Here is a 20,075-nt window from a genome sequence, read left to right as displayed (position 1 = left end):
CCTGAAGGTGTTGGTCTGGCTTCTACTAAAGGGGCTCTCTCCTCCTGGCAGATCACTCCAAATGAGTGAACTTGAACTTGTGATCCCATTGGCCACTATTTGGAATGTCAACATCAGGAATTCAGTTCTACATTTACATCTTATGAAAACATAAACAAGAAAAAGTAATACCAACCTCATCTATAGCTTTCTTATAGCTCTGAGATAAGAGGAACCCAATCCAGAGGAATCCAGAGAAGGAGGAAAAGCCAGAAGAAAGGCAGGAAGGTTAGACACAAAATTGGAATTGTTAGTACAAAAGTGATACACAAAATACAAAGAGCAAAGAGAAATTCAGTGCAGAATGCTGCACATCCATTTCATTATCACTCTCAGAACATTTTTTTTTACCTTAAAATATAATTAACAGGGTAAATTAAAAAAAGCTTTACATTCATTTCCTAGAAAAGATTCTAAGATAATTTTAAATAAGTGTATATTAACTCATCCCAAATTAGTATCGTAACTTTCAAATTTCTACCTCTATGCTTTTTCTTTGGGGTCTACTGTGTTACAGCAATGAAGTAAGATTTCAAGTTATCTAGCCCCCTGTCAAACCATGATTGTTAAGTTTGGGCCCAGAAAATAGTGTTAGAGGCATGAAAAGGGGTAGAAAAATTATAGTATTAATTCATCTGGAAATACTATGGGGGAAAGGGCAGAAGAAATAAGAGAAACACACAGTTAGCACTCAAGTCTCTTTAACCACCAGTTTCAACATCTTTTTTCCAAAGCTGATGAGTAGAAACTGTGGCATGATATGAGTTATTTCTCATCCTGTTTTCCTTTCTAAAGGAGTGCATCAAAAGGTAGACAACTGGCAGAGGGGCAATCTAAAACCTGTTCAGTTCTTTTTTAACCATGTATGACTTCCCTCCAGAGGCTTCTAGCATCTGTTCTTATTAATCAAGGTGATTTTTTTACCCATAATCATGAGTTTATCCTCAACTACTTTATCCTGTAGGCTCTCTGGTAAATTAAAGGAGTTCAAAACCTTTAAGAAAGAAAAGCACTCACAGCTGGTCGACTAGGTCGAGTAATGTCCCTGGATTCTTCTGGTTTCCCCTTGGAAGGCTCGTGGGGGAGCACAGGTGATCCTTCTGACTTGCTGTTGGCTAGAGAGAAAAACAAGGCCAAGAAGAATAATGACTGCCAAGAAATTGCTGGCGCAAGTTCCAGAGTTCTGTAATGAGTCATTCCTTCAGGATTACTCAGTGGACACGTCATTTATTGAGGTAAATCCTGAAGCATATGCGTGAAACAACAGTAAGCATTCAAACAAAATTAGGAAAACACATTTAGGCTTGTGACCTGGAAGACAGTAGTAATAATAAAAACTGTAGCAACCACCACCCCCATCACCATTTACTGATAGCCTATTATATGTCAGACATAGTGATAAAAGCTTTCTATGCCAGTTGCTTCGTTTAGACCTTACTCCAACTCTACAGCATGGGATTCTTTTCCTATTTTACAGCTGAACACAGGCTGAGAGAGATGATGCAACTGGCCTATGGTCCCAACAAAAATACAGGCAGAGTTGAGACTCTGTCTGATATCTCAAAGCCCTATTTACCACATTATTTTAAACGAGTGTCCAAGTTAAGGTTCTATGCTTGGTTTCTTCTTTACCACCTACTCATCAAGACAGGCTATTTAAATGAACTTCTGTGAAAACCACTCAAATCTATTCCATTTGGTGGGATTATGTTTAAATGGGAGGAGGGTTATTTGGATACTTTATGGAAGAAAGAACGAGGGGGGGCCAGGAAGAAGGAAGTTGGTGATAAGGAGGACAGACAGTAAAGTGAGGTACAGAGAAAGAATGAGGGGACTCCCTGACAGCTACAGTGTGCATCCTTCCATTTTATGAGCTGGAAGCAGTCTCTGGGTAGTGCAAACAGTGCACTTGGATGCTACCTTAAAGGTTAAAAATTAAAGTGTACTCAGAGGTGCCTTAGTAAAAAGGCCTGGTGGGCCTGGTGATCTACTGCCAGTAAAACAGCCACCATAAACCCTATGGAGCACAGTTCTACTGGGACACATCTGGGGTCATCAAGAATCAGAATCTACCCGAAGGCAACTGGTTTGGTTTTCTTGGTTTAGAGGTAGAGAGGAAGCAATTTAGGATAGGGAGATCTTTGTTTGTTTTAAAGTGGTCTCTCTAGATGTAATGGGGAGATGAGAGTACTTTTAGTCCACAGGAACTAGGAGTTGAATGAAAGAAGGTAAGAATTAAATCTGAACTGATCCCCGGATCAGAGAATTGAAATGATATGGATGAGTTTGATTTTCCTTAACATTTGCTCTAACTAAGTGACATTAATTTGGTTATAAAAGTTTTCTAAATTTTAAAAATGTGTATTTGGATCAAGGCAACCACGGCACACATATCTGTGGGCTGTTACTGTCAGAAGAAAGCATAGAAGGGAAGTCACAGGACAGTCCCATATCCCAGTTGAGAAACACAAGCAACACAAGCCAGATGCCAACCTTTTCAAAATGGACATTCAGTGACTTTACTTATCTAAAACAAATGATGCTAGGAAATAAACTAGGACTGCATCTAAGGAAGAGGCTAAGAAAGAATAATAAAGTGGTGATTTTTATCAGGCAGAATAATTTGTAAGTAAATGATTATTTATCAAATGGCACTTAGAAAGTACTGGTCTTTATTGCTTAGAAGCAAAATTGTCTTCGAAGAAGGTAATTCAGAAAGGGTGAATTTTGATTAGTTAGCAACAATGTGTTTTCATATATAATTAGCTGCATAATATTAAGGTTTTTCACAGGCATCCTCATTAATGAAAACTAAACAATGAATAGCTTAAATTAAATGTTTAGAGAGTTTAATATTTACTTCTCTAAATAGGAATAACCTGAAGACTCAAGTATATATTTTTTTAAAATCAAAGATTTTTTCTTTCCTCAAGTGTATTTACTCTGTATTAGTTTTTATTGAATTTCACAGCCAGAAATACTTAAAACTATGAACTACGTTCAGAATTCTGAAAGGGACCATTGGTGCATTGCTAACAGGATACTGGAGGTACATGAAACTCTAATGAGGCAGTCAAATGGAAATGAAAATTCAGGTAACTGGCACTATGGTTAACTGCTAGGATGCTAACCAAAAGGTTAGTGGATCAAATCCATCAGCTGCTCCATGGGAAAATGATGTAGCCATCTGCTTCCATTAAGATAGCAGCCTTGGAAACCCTTTTGAGCAGTTCTATGCTGTCCCATAGGGTTGCTGTGAATCAGAATCAACTTGATGGCAATGGGTTTAATGAGATGGGTAAGTGATTGTATTTTCAAATAATATGAATATTCTGTGATTTTTACGAATCTCTTTAGAAAACAGTGGGATCTATGATTAGGAAGGATTTAGACCACACTCTGACATCACATATAATTGAAGATGATGGCCCACTTCTCTGAGGAAACCTAGGCTGAGAACAGTTAAAGGTTTTCTTCAGTATCACAGTGGGTAGTCATGCCAGGGCCAGAAGTCATGAAGTAATTTGATCCCAGTGCCCAGCTCTGCTACCCAACAACATTATGTTAAAAAAGGTAAGAGAAAGCCTTACCTCGAACTCTGGTCCGTTCACTGGAACCTGCTTGTGACCCGGGCTGGGAGCCTCCTTGGGAACTGGGCTGGGAGCTTGGGGTGCTTGAGCTGGAGGAGCTGCCACTGCTGGTCCTCTGCAAGGGGCTCTCCAAGACGGGCTCAGTCCTCCGGAGGTCAGGGTTGCTGCATGGGTGGCACAGCACACTGGTTACACTGGTACACGAAAGCACAACCCAGTACCCATTCCAGTGCAGACAAATACCCTATCGCATCTCTGTTTCTTAGGATAGGTTCCTGGGATTGGCTGTGTATATGTGTGTGGATATGTGTGCATAAGTATAAAACCATTACTAGTTTTCACTGAAGTGTAGGAAACAGTTCATTTCATGGAATTCTCATTAGGCTTTATTATGGACAGTTTACTAATCTGTACAAATTGTATCTTGTTTTTGTGCAATTGAAAAATTACTATTGCTATAGGATATTTTTTGCTCACATTTATTTGCCATTTGTAATTCCTCTTCTGTGAATTGCTTAATCATGTTCTTTGCTCATATAGCTAGTGGAATATGTGCATTTTTAAAATTATTTTCTTGCAGAAAAGCTATAGACACTTATGCTTTTACCAAAAGGAGTATAATTTTTTTATTATTATTACTAAGTGCTAATTAAAGAACAAGCTAGTTGTTGGCAAGCTAGTAATCCTTATTTTTTTTTTTAATAAGAACTTTCTATGCTATTAGTCATAGAATCTTTACTTTCCCCAAATAGCAGAAATTAGTCATTCATTATTATTCTATTCAAGGCCCTGGAAATGAGGACCAGGACACAGTCCTTGCCTTTTAGGGGCTCAGCCAGACACACACACCCAATTTCATATATACTTTGCTGGCAGTAAGGAGCTCTGTTGGCATAGCGGTTAAAGCACGTGGCTGCTAACCAAAAGGTAAGTGGTTCAAACCTGGCAGCCACTCTTCAGGAGAAAAATGAGGCAGTCTGCTTCCATAAACATTTACAGCCTTGGAAACCCTATGGGGAAGTTCTATTTTGTCCAATAGGGTTGCTATGAGTCAGAATCAACTCTATAGCAGTGGGTTTGTTTTGGGTTTTTTGCTTGCAGTGAGCACAAGGCAGTATGGGAGCATGGAGCAAGGTCACCTAAGCCACCGTAGGTGGTTAAGGAAGATACATCAGAGGAGAAGACATCTAAGCTGAGATTGGAACAATGAGTTGGGCAAAAGAGGGAACTGATAGTGGTGGTGGAGGCAGTTCCTGGGATTTTTATGATTTTGTTTAAAAAAAAAAACAAAACAAAAACAAAACAGCATTCTCAGAGCTTCTATAAAACTCTTCCTTTTCAAATGATAATTCATAGATTTTTTTAAGTTTTCTTTTAGATTTCCATTGTGCTGGGCATAGGTAATTTAGTGAGACTTGAAACTCAAAGCCCATATACAGACATCCAGCTACCAAGGGGAGAAGCTGATCTAACACAGGCTCCCTCCATGTTTCCCAAACAGAATTCCACATCTTTGTTGACATAGTCACCATGTTGTTGTTTGGTGCTGTCAAGTTCACCCCATGTGACAGAGCAGAACTGCTGCAATCTTCACAGGTACAGATTGCCAAGTCTTTCTTCCCTGAAGTGACCAGGTGGGTTCAAATTGCCAACCTTTTGGTTAGTAGTTGAGCGCTTAACCAGTGCATCATCAGAGCTCCTTAGTGCTATGATTTCAATGCAGTGAGGTATTAAGGTAAAATGTAACTTTTTGCTTGAATTTTGCCCTGTCCAATTCAACAAGTCTATAAGAGCCAAAATACAACCTTGGTTATATCCCACCTAAACTTAGAGACCATCTGAAGAATAGATTTTCTGCATTAAACAGTAACGACTGAATACCAGACAAGTTGTGGTATGACATCAAGAACATCATGCATGAAGAAAGAAAAATAATAATTAAAAAAAAAGGAAGAAAGACCAAAATGGATGTCAGAAGAGACTCTGAAATTTGCTCTTGAATGGAGAGTAGCTAAAGTGAATGGAAGACATGACAAAATGAAAGAGTTGAATAGAAAATTTCAAAGGGTAGCTTGAGAAGACAAAGTAAAGTATTATAATGAAATGTGCAAAGACTTGGAGTTGCAAAACCAAAAAGGAAGGACACACTTAGCATTTCTCAAGCTGAAAGAAGAGAAGAAAAAAATCAATCCTCAAGTTGCAATATTGAAGGATTTTATGGGCAAAATATTGAATGACACAGGAAGCATCAAAAGAAGATGGAAGGAATACACAGAGTAACTGTACCAAAAAGAACTGGTCAATGTTTAACTATTTCAGAAGGCAGCATATGATCAAGAACCAATGGTACTGAAGGAAGAAGTCTGAGCTGCACTGAAGGAACTGGCAAAAATCAAGGCTCCAAGAGTTGATGGAATACCCACTGAGATGTTTCAACAAACAGATGTAGTACTGAAGGGACTTACTCATTTATGCCAAGAAATTTGGGAGACAGCTACCTGGACAACTGACTGGAACAAGTCGGTATCTGTGCCCATTCCAAAGAAAGGTGATCAAACAGAATGTGGAAATTATCAAACAGTATCATTAATATCACACACAAGTAAAATTTTGCTGAAGATAATTAAAAAATGGTTGCAGCAGTAACAGGGAACTTCCAAACATTCAAGCTAGATTCAGAAGAGGATGGGGAATGAGGGATATCATTACTGATGTCAGATGGATCTTAGCTGAAAGCAAAAAATACTAGAATGATGTTTACCTGTGTTTTATTGACTATGCAAAGGCATATGACTATGTGAAAAATAACAAATTATGGATAATATTGCAAAGAATGAGAATTCCAGAACACTTAATTGTGCTCATAAGGAATTTGTACATAGACCAAGAGGCTGTTGTTTGAACAGAACAAGGGAATACTGCATGGTTTAAATTCAGGAAGAGTGTGCGTCAGGGTTGTATCCTTTCACCATCCTTATTCAATCTGTATGCTGAGCAAATAATCTGAGAAGTAGGACTATATGGAGAAGCATGCAGCATCAGGACTGGAGGAAGACTCGTTAACAACCTGCGATATGCAGATGACACAATATTGGTTGCTGAAAGTGAAGATGACTTGAAACACTTACTGAGGAAGATTAACGACTATGCAGTCTTCATAAAGATTACACCTCAACATAAAGAAAACAAAATTCCTTACAACTGGGCCAATAAGCAACATCAGGATAAATGGAGAAAAGATGGAAGTTGTCAGGGATTTCATTTTATTTGGATCCACAATCAATACCCATGGAAGCAGTAGTCAGAAACCAGATGTCATAATGCCCTGGGCAAATTTGCTGCAAAAAAACCTCTTCAAAGTGTTATAAACCAAAGATATCATTTTGAAAACTAAGTAGCACCTAATCCAAGCCACGGTATTTTCAATTGCCTCATAAGCACGTGAAAGCTGGACAACAAATGTTGTTGTGTTGTTATTATGTACCATCGAGTTGGATCCAACTCATAGTGACCCCTCCTTGGTTTTCTGAGGCAGTATCAGTACAGAAGTCGATTGCCCAACCTTCCTTCCGAGAAGTGGCTGGTGGGTTTGAACCGCCAGCCTTCTGGTTAGCAGTCAAGTGCCTTAGGCACTATGCTACTAGAGCTCCCGGACAACGAATAAGGAAGACCAAAGAAGAGTTTATGACTTTGAATTGTGGTGTTGGTGGAGAATACTGAAAATACCGTGGACTGCCAGAAGAATGAACAAATCTGTCCTGGAAGAAGTGCAGCCAGAAGCTCCTTAGAAGCGAGAATGGCCAGACCTTACCTTACCTACTTTCATTATGTTATCAGAAGGGACCATTCCCTGGAGAAGAATATCGTGCTTGGTAAAGTCGAGGGTCAGCAAAAAAGGGAAAGATCCTTGAGAAGATGGAATGACACAGTGGCCGCAGCAATGGGCTCAAGTATAGCAAGGATTATGAGGATGGCACAGGATTGGGTCGTGTTTCTCTCTTACATGGCATTTCTGTGAGTCAGAATTGACTCGACAGCACTTAACAACAATTCAAAGTATCAAATATGTACCAGAAGACCTCTGTCTTGTGTCAGGCATTAGATGTTTGATATATAAATATGAAAATTATATGGTCCCTTCCTGAGAGATACTTGCAGTCTGGTCACAAAAATAACAGTCATATATCAGCTACTAAACCAAATAATGTCTTTTTGAAAATGTAAGGCTCTTGCTTTATGGTAATGCGTTTGTGAAAATATTTGGTTGAGTTAATTTGGTTTAAAATTCTTTAAATACTGCAGTATAGGAAGATTTGCCTAGTGACTTTAGAAAACATCAGTGGAAAACATATGTAAAAATAAATATGTCCTTATCATTTATTAATTTAAATTATATAAATCTAGAATTCACTATTATTTTAGTAAAAATTATTTGCACTTAATTCAGTGAAATTGATTTGGATCCATAGGGAAAATATACCTTGATTTGGAGAATGCTTAAAATAATAAAAAAAATAATTTATTTATTACTTATATATACATATAATATAAATGTATATATTTATACATATATACTATATTATATAATATATAGGAGCTCTGGTACCATAGTGCCTAAGACATTTGGCTGTTAACCAGAGGGCTGGCGGTTCAAACCCTCCCACCACTCCTTGGAAGGAAGACTGGACAATCAACTTCCGTAGTGATACTGCCTAGGAAACCCAAGGAGGGGTCACTATGAGTTGGATCCAACTCGATGGCAGTAAGTTTGGTGTTTTCGTTTTTATATAATTTATATGTCATAAAATAAAACAAATTAAAATAAATAAAATAATAAATACTTCTGAAATAGTCTATATTACACATTTTTCATAAGGAAATACTCCCACTCCTTTTAATTCTCAAATAGTGAACTCTTTCTCTCTGCTTTCTTTTATTAAACAGTAATAGTCAAGGATTATTTTGACTAATGAGTAAATTCCAAAGATATTTTTCCTAAAAAATATATTGCTATTGTTAGCTACAGTAATGCAGATTGAGTGATGGGCAGTCAACAGATGAATGGATAACTGAATTATAGTACATTCACACAATGGAATACTGCAGTGAATTGCTTGATGTGGCCCTTCCAGCCATTGTCCTCCATTCCGTGATTTGTAAATCTCATTATCCATGCCTATTTTGAGTGGTGTGGTAGTTAAGGTCAGGTATCAACTTGGCTGGGCAGCTGGTAGTAGTCATTCCCTATAATGACTGGCAATCGGCTCTGTGGTGGGATTTAGGTTAATTCTGTTGGGGCAACACAGGTGGAATGTATCTTGAGTCCTGCCTTGAGTCAAATCACCACCCTTAGCTTCCCTGAGGGTATAGCTACGAATCTCCTGGGAAGATTCGCTATCCTCTTGCTCCGGCTTTGTGTCTTGGATCATCCTCATCTCACCCCTGGATTTGGGACAGCAGCCGTCATCTGATCTGCTGATCGAGGTTCATCAAATCCCGAGATTGGGAGGATCCACCAGACCTACTCACAGACCCGGGACTCATCAGCCTGCCAGCCTCCACCACTACTACGTGAGACGAACCCTTGGGTATCTGTGAGTTCTGTGAGCCATTATAGCGAAATACAGAACTCTAAGACTGGGGAAATTACTGGAAGGAGGAGGAGGAGTTAATGTCTGAAATGATGGAGTGGCATGGTAGTTTGGACATTTGGGACATCTTTGACTTCCACCTCATGGGGACCAGCCTCGTGCTGATCTTTCTAAGAGAAATTGTTCAAGCAAATACTATGTTACATTAAAGAACAATGAAGGATATGTGAATCATCTCACAATGTGGATGAGCTTGGGGGACATTATGCTGAGTGAAATAAGTCAATCGCAGAAGGACAAATCTTGTATGAACCTACTACTGTAAAAAGACAAGGAAGGGAACTCACTTTGTAGGTTACCAGGGTAGGGAGGGAAAGGGAGGGAATAATTTCAGGCTGCTACATGCTGAGGTGGGTAAGGGGAGGGATGGTACAAAAGAGTCTGTGACCACCATGATAACACTGGGGAAAGGGAGGACACTGAGTTGTGCACATAAGATATAAAAGACAGATATAAACACAATACTGCATTACCATTAACACCAAACACCAGGCTACAGATAAACACATAAACATCTGGAAAGATCAGATGAGGGTCAGTGAACAGGAGTACACTCTAGACCAAGGATAGACTCAGCTGAGGCTAATCTTGCACAGATACCAGTGATACAAAATACCCTCAATCCTTACAGAAACAACAGAAACAGACAGAGCAATCCCTCACAGACAGCTAGACACTGTGTGAGAGAGATCCAATGGATCTACTGACTCAGGACCATGGTATTGAGGGACACCAGACTCGACTGGCACAACAAAATACATAAAAATCTTGTTCCCCAACCTACATTGGTGAGTAGTGACTGGGGTCTTAAAAGCTTTCAAGCAGCCACTGAATATGCAGCTAATGGTTTCCTATCATTGGAAGCACAGAAGAATGCAAAAAACCAAGGGCATTAGGAAGCAATCAGCCTTAGGACATGATGGCCCTTGAAACCAGAAGAACTAGATGGTGCCTGACTGCCAATGCCAGCCACTTGGGAAAGGATCAAAGCTGGAGATCCTGGATAGAGTGGAAGGAAAAACATGGAACAAAATCCAAAAACACAATAAACCTTCACTGAAAACATTACAAAATGTTTATTTAAAAAAATCTATCATCATTGCTTTGAGGGCATTAAGCTTCTGTTAAGGGTGATTAAAAACATTCAGAAATGAATAGTGGTGATGGTTGCACTACATGAACAAAGTAATGGCATATATGTTAAAAATGCTGATATGGCAAAATTTTCGTTTTATATACATTCACCATACACACACAAAATCTTTTTAGAGTGGGACTGTGATACAGGCTCTGAGTTTCTTTTCTCTGTAGTTATGATGTGGCAGCAGGATCCAGCTACTTGCTCTAAAGTAGCACTCCTTTTACCATGTCACCAAAAGCTTTTTGTTAAAACACCTACTTTGCGACACTCAGTGCACTATGAGGAATGAAGGAGAAGCAAAGGTCATAGGGCACACACTCAAGTTTCAATATAATGATGGAGATGAGATATGCACAGTGAAGACAATAGTGAACAAGAAAAATTATGTTTTGTGTGAAAGAGACTAAGCATTATTGGATGCTGAGGTACAATTAATGCAGCCTGGAGTAGTCAAGCAATCATGTTATAATGGGCATAGGACTTTACTGGGCTTTGGAAGGGTGAGCATGGAAGGCTGAAGGAATAGCCTGAACAAAGACATAGAGGCTAGGGTTTTCCTGGAATGTGTCGATGTAGAGAGAACACAGCCTGACTGGAGTACCCAGTCTGTGTTAGGAAATATTTGGGAATGAGGTGATCAGTTGAAAAAACAAGTTGCTGTGGAGTTGATTCTGACTCATGGAGACCCCACGTGTGCTCCATACAGTTTTCAATGGCTGATTTTTTTGGAAGGAGATTTCCAGGTCTTTCCTCCAAGGTACTGCTGGGTAGACTTGAACCTTCAAACCTTTGGTAAGCATTCAAGCACATTAACTGTTCGCACTAACCACAGATTCCATCAGAAAAAAAGGCCTGGGTTATATAACAAGAGCCATTCAAGACAGGCAGAGAAATGTGTACCTTTTGTGGTAGGGTCTAAATGACTGGCCAGGAGGGAGGCATGCAGACCTGCTTGGAGGCTGCTGCCACATTAGATAATGAGGCCTGGCCCAGGGCTGTCCTGGTGTAAGGGGTCTTAGCAGAACTAGCTGGGCTGAGCATGCCTCTCTGACTGGGCTCGGACCCTCATTCTGTGTGAAGCTAATTGGATCCCATGGGCATTAAATCCCTGGCCTGCATCTCATTAGCACATGTCCTCCCATTGGCACTAACCAGCCTGGGTGCTCATTTTAACAGGTTGCTATTTTCACCAGAAGGCTGGCAGTTCAAACCCACCAAGCCACTCCTCAGAAGGAAGGTTGGGCAATCCTACTTCCGTAGTGATACTGCCTCGGAAACCCAAGGAGGGGTCGCTATGAGTCAGGGCTGACTCGACGGCAAACAACAAGAAGAACAACAACAATTTTTGCCACTAGTGACTGAAAAAGTATTTCATTTTTATATAGCACAGATAGAAATAGGTGGAACTTTACAATGGTTTTTGTATCTTATTCTTATTTTTGTAAAATATGAATAATTTGAGAAAACATCTTATCGCTCACATTTTCCTCCTACGTATTTTGAAGAAACATGGCCTTGCCTGGGAGCAAAGGAGTCTCAATTACATTCTCTTTGAGAAGATCAATTTCAGAAGAATTCCATGAAACAGATTGTCCTTGTCTTCACATATTAACTAAGCCTATCTAGATCTACAGGAGCTCTGGTGGCATTGTGCCTAATGCTTTTGACTGCTAACCAAAAGGCTGGTGGTTCAAACCCACCAGCCACTCCTTGGAAGGAAGACTGAGCAATCTACTTCTGTAGAGACACTGCCTTGGAAACCCAGGGAAGGGTTGCTATGAGTCAGATCTACATGTGTAAAAACTTGAAAACATTCAAATAGATTCCTTTAAATGTTAACTTTTGATTCACACATTTGCCATAATGTAGACAATGCTGTTGAATCTATTCAACATGTGTAAAGTGAAAATGTGGCAATCATTACATTCACTTGAATACATAAAAAGTCACAACCACAAATTAGGATTACAAAGTGATCTCTTGGCCCAAATACTTGGGCCAAAGCTTTAATTAACTGGCTGACTCCCCAAATTGTGCTTTGATGACACAGCCGATGAGAATAAACAAGGCACAAGAAGACAGTTTGGGGATAGGACAGAGATTTATTTTTTGAAAGGAAGCATTTAGTCACTGGGTTTTGACTGGGTGTTTCTGGCTTCATTTAAATCTCTTCCTAGTCTGACTGACTGTAATTGTTTGATCAAATTTTAATTTGTTCTAAAAGAACACAAGGCTCAAAGTTAAATACTGAAGTGCCTGGAATTTTTTTTTAAGCAATATTTAAAAACACAAACAAATCAAACTTTGATTTAAACTCAATGGCTTCCGTAAGGTCTTTGGGAGCCTGTACAGTGGGTGAGAAATGCCCATTCTGCTGGCAGCCTAAGCTATGTCCAGCTGCACGTGCACATGAGGGGAGGACAATGGGACCAATGCATGAAGTCACAGTGACTGTTATCACCCAGATGTGGGCTCCCTATGAAGACAACTGTCAAAAGTAAGTGATACTAGTTCTGGCTTGAGTGGGGTAATGTCTTGGTCTTATACAGCTACCTTTAAAAGGCAGTCAATTTTTTGAGTTGTGGTGCTGGTGAAGAATGCTGAAGGTACCATGGACTGCCAAAAGAACTAACAAATCTGTCCTGGAAGAAGTACAGCCAGAATGCTCCTTGGAAGTGAAAATGGCCAGACTTCGTCTCACCTACTTAGGTCTTGTTGTCAGAGGGGCCATTCTCTGGAGAAGTATATCATGCTTGGTAAAGTGGAGGGTCAACGAAAAAGGGAAAGGCCCTCAACGAGATGGATTGACACAATGGCTGCAACAATGGACTCAAGTATAGCAAGGATTGTGAGGCTGGCACAGGACCAGGCAATGTTTTGTTCTGTTGTGCACAGGGTCGTTGTGAGTCAGAGCTGCCTTGATGGCACCTAACAACAACAGCAACAACAAAGAGGAGCTGTGGAAACAGTTAATGCACTAGGCTGCTAACTGAAAGATTGGAGGTTTGAGTCCATCCAGATGCACCTTGGAAGAAAGGCCTGGCAATTGACTTCTGGGGGGAAAAAAAAAACCAGCCACTGAAAACCCTAAGGAGCACCATTCTACTCTGACACACACATGGCTTGTCATGGGTCAGGGTTGCCTCAAAGGCATTTTTATTTTTTTTTTTAAAGGAGCTGTCAAGAGACTCACTAAATCAAATGTGAGAAAAATGGGTGCAAAATGATGCCTTGTCAAATCAGAGAAACAATGGCCTCTTGTCCCCTAGGACAATGAGACAGCAAGGCTAGCTGCATCCACTATGAACAACAGATTAACACAGCATGGCACTGAAGAGTGTGGACTTCGGTGCAAGGATACCAGGGTTCACATTTTGTATGTACTGCTTACTAATTTTGCCATCTTGGGCAATTTACTTAACTTTGTCTCACTTTCCCCATCTATAAGATGGGGTAATTACAGTCAAACCTCACAGAGCTGTTATGAGATTTAAATTAGTTAACATCTATAAGACAGAGCAGTACCTTGCATAAATAAATGCTCTGAAGTGTTTGTTAAATAAACACCCTGAATCACACAGGAGGCAGGTACCACAGGGATCACCCACATTTTCTTGGCCAAGTGACACCAGCACAGGCTGTACCTGCTTCATACTGTATCCATTTAAGAGCATGTTCTATATGGGTTTCTCTTTGATTTGGTATTGTGTGTGCACACAACAGAAGGAAAGAGTGAAATAACAAGGAGATGGTCCTGGGAGAAGGGGGGCTATTCAATCAAAATAGCAAAGGTTGGCGGTTTTCCTCATGTTGCAGGCACATGCTTGCATATTCAATATTCTCCCATTAAGGGGTACCAGTACTTAGTTTATTGGTTTAGAATACTGTTTCCTAAATTATCAAAACAAAACAATGTACATTTTGCAATTACTATACAATGCCGTATACTTAGTAACTGGAATTTATTATACTTAATGCAGAAAGCAAAAGCCTTCTTAACTATTAGGGTCTTAACTATGAGGGTCTGCCTTTGTGGGTAGAGCAAATGGTTAATCTGTTTGGCTGATACCTGAAATGTTGGCAGTTGGAGTCTCTGTCCCCTTCCCCCACCAAAGCCACTTTGGAAGGAAAGCCCGGTGACTGGTGATTTAATTCCAAAAAATTAGCCACTGGAAACTCTATGAAACATGTTCCTACTTGGAAACACATTGGGTTTCTGTGAGTAGGAACTGAATCATGGCAATTGGTTTGTTTTTCTTTAAGTAAGTGGATTCTCCAAAGCAAAATAAGAAACCAAGGCAAAAAATAGTATTTTGCCCTAGAAATACTGTATTTCCAAAGAATAGCATGTACAGTATATCCTTACACCCAGGGGAAGAACATGAGCCCTGGAGTCAGATACTCATGGCTGGAGTCACTGGATCCTAGGATCACATACAGCTCTGTACACAGGTCTTTAGTATGTATTTGCTGAATTTGGCAAATGAACTAAAAATAGTAACAACAAAACATACTGAATCTATCTGTTAACAGCTGTGTGATATTTTCTGGGATCCATTCTAACTTTGCTTATTTTCTATTCTATCTTAGGAATCATTTCAAAGAAAAGGGTGGGAGGAAAAAAGGAATATTGACCAAGCAGAGGAAAGGTAGCTTAGAAGCTCTGTAAAGGATGAATTGCTTGCTTAAAGGAAACCGTTTTATGGTTTTGTGGACTGGCAGCTGTCTGACAAATGACAGGGAATTATGAGGTCTTCACAAGGAGCAAGAGAAAGTAGGGAAGTCTCTGCCTTGGTGGTACAGTGAATTGCTTGGTTTGGCTCTTCTAACTATGGTCTTGGTAACTCCGATCAGATGACTGAGTGGGACTATGCAAATGTGAGATGCTTATGGCCCACTACGGGGACTGGATAGCTTGCTAATAATGTAAATAAGGATCATGTCACCCTTGTTAGGGTGGGACTATTCTGTAAAGATTTACCACCTTGGAAATCCAAAGGGGTTGCTATGAGTCAGAACCGACCTGATGGCAGTCAGTTTGGTTTTGGTTTTATGGAAATAAACTGTATGGTACCCTAATGTGGGGACTGGTCAGTTTTGCCATCTCGCTAGGCTTAAAATGAGCCATCCCAGAGGCAGAAATGGGGGGAAATCTCATTGCCATCAAGAAAGAAGAACTAGGAGTGGAGGGTATCCTTGGTCCCAGACCCCTGTGCTGAACCTCCTCGACCCAGGAGACAGAGAGATGGTAGGAAGCAGCAGCAGAGAAACAGCAGCAGCAGACTCAGCAGCAGAACCAAGAGACCAGCACAAGCCAGAGCAGTGGGCTTCCTGGCCCATGGAGTGAGCAAGCTGAGTGCCTTTCAGCAAAAGGCTTGCTGGAGGGTGGGGTGCCTATAGGCGTTTATCTGCAGAGTTAAAAGAGCTTTCTAACACTTCCTGAACAGGACACAGGCCAAGGACCAGAGACCTGCCTGGAAACTGTCTTGATGGAAGAACTGTACCTTGAGTGTTTCTGATCCTGAATTGTAACCTCTTACTTCCCCAATAAGTTCTATAATCATGAGTGTTGTGTGTGAGTTCTTTGTGGCCACTGCAATGAATTATCAAACCTAGCAGAAAAGCAGAGAATGCCATGGGAGGGATGGTTGGTGTCAGAAATGGTAAAAAGTTTGGGGAGTGGTGGCATGTCTGACTTTCTCCCCACAGGAATCAGTCTTGGGTTGCTAATGGTGATCCTTCTCCCCATTTTGAAGTTAGAGGAGGTCAGATGACGCCTCTCCCATGCCATTTTATAGCCGTACAATGAACCACATGGATGTCCCCAATGAACCACATCTCCCAGTATCAATGTTCCTGTGTATTTCCCTTACATACTGACTCAGGGGTTGGCCACGTGACCTGTGGTGATCAGAGATGATGTCAGCAAAGGCTGAAAAGCACTTGTGCATTAGGGCTTTTGCTCTACGATGCTATCCTGTGATTACCAAACTGGGCAGAAGCCAAGATGAAAGAACAGGGAGAAAGAGTGGCCCAGCTGACCCAGTGTAGCTGCATGAGTGAGCCCAGGGATCCCAGCAGAGGACTTCTTAGGTAACCCACATAATAGTGAGAAATAATAAAGCGTCAGTGTTTTCAGACACTAAGTTTTGGGGTGGCTACTATGCAGCAAAGATGAACTAAAGTTGGTTCTAGCACAATAAATAAATGTAAACCTGAAGCTTCTAAAAATGCAACCCAATCTAAAGCTGCAGATTCTGACTCACATTTTAAATACTGGTCACAGGGAGATATGTGATGGCATTCTATAGGGTTGTTCCACATGGCAGAAAACAAAAACAAAAAACCCAGTTGCCACTGAGTTGGTTCTGACTCATGGCAGCCCCACGCGCTTCAGAGGAGAATTGCACTCCACAGGGTTTTCAATGGATGATTTATTCAGATATAGATCACCAGATCTTTCTTCCAAGGTGCCTCTGGTTGGACTTGAATCTCCATCCTTTTGGTTAGCAGCCGAGCACTTTAACCATTCACACCACCTGGGGGCTCTGTCCCATATGGCAGAGACAGAGAATCTCCATGCCCTATCACCCAGCCCTCAAATCCTCTGACTTTCAATGGAGATAAATTATTATTTTCCCTGGGATCCCTCCTTCCCTCCTTCTGTAAGTAGAAAAATGAGAGGCACTTCTCACAGAGTCTATGATATTCATGTGGCTCCTAGGGAAAAGCTCCTATTTTGCCAGCCACTGACCATTTTAAGCTCTAATGTCATTATAATAACACTTGAGAGGAAATAAAAAGCTGCTTTTTATTTGACTATATAATAATAGTTCTCTTTCTTTTTTGGTTGATAGAGGGACAAACACTTAAAGATGAAAATGATGCTTGATCTACGGCAACTGAAATTCTAAGCAACTGATCCAATGAGCAGAGTGTTGAGGGCAGAGTTCAAAGGAGCAAGAAGTACTGCTAATTAGAGACTGATCACTGCTTGACAAGGGGGCTGATAGAGAAAGACTGGCAACCCCATGCTAACATCCCATCACCTCCCTGATCACAGTGCATCCCAGGCTTCCTCCGCGCTGCTTAGCAACCCGAGCTGCGCAGTGAATCTGACAAGTGCTGGAAAAAATGGCTCATTTAGAGCCTGCTGCAATTGGCAATTCCACTAAGAATGAGTTAGCAGTTGTCTTTTCTCTAAAGGGGCTAACGTTGTTTAGTATAGTTTTGTCTTACTTATGGACTGACCCCTTCATAAGGCTTTTCATATGAAGAGGAAAATTAAAGCTTTATGATCAAAAGCATTCCATATTTTAAAGATATGTACGGAAAATAACATTCATTCCCAATCTCTCTTGCTAGTAAGGAGGGTCTTTCCCTTATGAACACAACGAAGGAGAATAAAACAGCCTGTCCAAGCTCATTGTTTTTAACATCTCAACAGAGGCCCTTTGCTATTTCAGTTAATCCTAAAAAGGGCTGTATTGATCACAAAAAATGTGAGAGAAGATTGATAAACTATAGCAGCAAACAGCATCTGTTATCACGTAAGATCTGCTCAGATACTGTAAGGGTACCATTTATTCTCCAGTTTCTCTGGAGACTTCTACACCAATCAAGAGGTTGGTGTCACTTCCTGACTAAGAATATACACTGCTGATAGAAAATTCTAGAAGGAGAGCACAGAGCAACAGTGGACACATAACTGTATTTTAGTGACCCTCCCTAATGCCAAAGAGAGGATGGCCTCATAATAGCTAGTTCTTTTGTAATTTACCAAGCTAGGGAAGCTCTGCTGTTGGTTACTATTGCATTTCTTTGGCTATTCCTTTGTAGTGAGTGTCTCAGTGGTTCCCAGGGCACATTTCTTGACCTGATGCCAAAAATCACCTCCAACTAGGCCATTTAGTTTTTCTGACTCTGTGAAACAGTCTCTGAAGTAATGGTTCGGGGTAATTAGAACTAGAGCTGTATTTGCTATTTCACTCCTCAAATTTTAAAACTCAGTTAAGGTATACCTGATAGGTTTCCTGGTTGCCCCTTCCTACTCTCCTTCCATCTATTCATTCATTCATCCATCCATTAGCTCCGAGGGCATACTGATTTGTGTAAAAGATGAAGAAAGCAATAAAAGTCATGTGTTCTGAACCACCAAAGTCTAGGAGGCAAGTTAACATATCTTTCGAGTAATTAAAAAAAAAAAAAAAAATTTTTTTTTTTTTTTTGTTTTTAGGAGATTAGGTAATGATGAAAATGGTAAGGGATTTGGCTTTTATCTTAACCATCTTCCTTCCTTACCTTGCTCTGATGGGTTGAGATCCTAGCCTGGGTCCCAGAGCACTACCATTTCCAGGAGAATTCTTTCTGGCTAATGCTGGGGATATAGAAGTTGTTCTTTGAGGCACCTGGGAAAAAAACAGAATTCAGAAATATTTTCCATAAAATAATTTCTATAGGCTACTGCCTGAAAAGCCTCTTCTTTTCCCAAGATTTGCTAGGAGTTACAGAAATGATCTACAAAAGGAAAAAATATCTTTCATTACTCAATGAAATATTCTTTTCCCTTAACAAAATCAAACAAGGGCCCAAAAGCATAAAGCAATGAGGCACATTCAGCAACCACTGAGAAGGGCCACCCTCAATTGTAAAGCCAGATAAAGCAGGATCAAAATTATTGCTTAAATTATTTGATTCACTGGGCTAAAAATAAGTGATCTCCATTGAATCTAATGGAGAATACCAGAAATGTCTTTGGGGTACCCTTAACTAAGCTCATGCTTAGAAACTGCAACAGATGTGAGCCATCTACATAAAGCCAAGCTCCATTTTTAGCTCACTTCACAACTGATAAACAGCTAAGGAAATTATGAAATCTGGTGAGAAATTAGGGTATCAGGCCAGAATTTGGGACATTAGTTATAGGCCAGAGAGCTCAGAGAAACTACCACAATAGATCCTGAATGTTTCCACTTCCTAATTAACTTGCAATTACTAATTAAAAAACAAAACAAAATGCTGTGGCTTGGAAGATCAATTTAAAAATGTAACGCAAAACAGGACTTATACTGAAAATACTGGAATGGTCTTCGTAAGACTGTATGAGTACCACTAAGACTGAGGTACAGTAGCTCATCTGGCAAGGGCCTAAGGTAGAATTTAAGTACAAGAATACCTTGTTTTGACCAGGTGTGCTGGTCTTACAGAGCTTGGTGAAACCCCCAAGAATATGGCCCCTAACTGCCTTCATGACTGGAACTGAACCCACTCCTGTGGCTTCCAGCCAAACAACAGACAGGCATATGAGCTGAATATTTACATTAGGTAGATACACTCCTTGGAGAGATCAATCATGAGAGAATAGAAGGGCTGTGTATGCACAGGGAGATAGCTCAAGGGGAAGGAGTGCATGGGAGGAAAGGACACAGGGAAGAAGTAACTTATGGGGAGGAAGTGGGAAGAGAGCTGTTACACTGTGGAAAATTGCAGTCAATGTCTTGAGACATTGTGTATATACTGCTGTATGGAAAATGAATTTGCTCTGTAAACTTTAACCCAAATCACAATAAAAATTAAAAAAAAAAAACAACAATACCTTGTTTTATTGCATTTCACAGGGATTACGGGTTTTATAAATTGAAGTTTTGTGGCAAC

At 40.2% G+C, this 20,075-nt stretch overlaps 1 protein-coding gene across 1 annotated transcript in view; it reads right to left on the bottom strand.

Moving 5' to 3' along the window:
- TNIK (TRAF2 and NCK interacting kinase) overlaps positions 1–20,075 on the bottom strand; it is a 669,757-nt gene that overhangs the window by 84,109 nt on the left and 565,573 nt on the right. The window contains exons 18-21 of the mRNA XM_007946612.2: positions 18,723–18,829; positions 3,630–3,793; positions 1,057–1,154; positions 176–199 (exon numbers count right to left, since the gene is read on the bottom strand). Coding sequence (XP_007944803.1) covers positions 176–199; positions 1,057–1,154; positions 3,630–3,793; positions 18,723–18,829 — 393 coding nt within the window. The remainder of the gene's footprint in view (positions 1–175; positions 200–1,056; positions 1,155–3,629; positions 3,794–18,722; positions 18,830–20,075) is intronic.

This window comes from Orycteropus afer, unplaced genomic scaffold, assembly GCF_000298275.1.
Source record: "Orycteropus afer afer isolate SDZICR_OR568_19922 unplaced genomic scaffold, OryAfe1.0 scaffold00168, whole genome shotgun sequence".
Taxonomy (NCBI): domain Eukaryota; kingdom Metazoa; phylum Chordata; class Mammalia; order Tubulidentata; family Orycteropodidae; genus Orycteropus; species Orycteropus afer.
The sequence above is the reverse complement of the archived record's forward strand: the minus strand, read 5'-3'. Positions and strand labels throughout refer to the sequence as shown.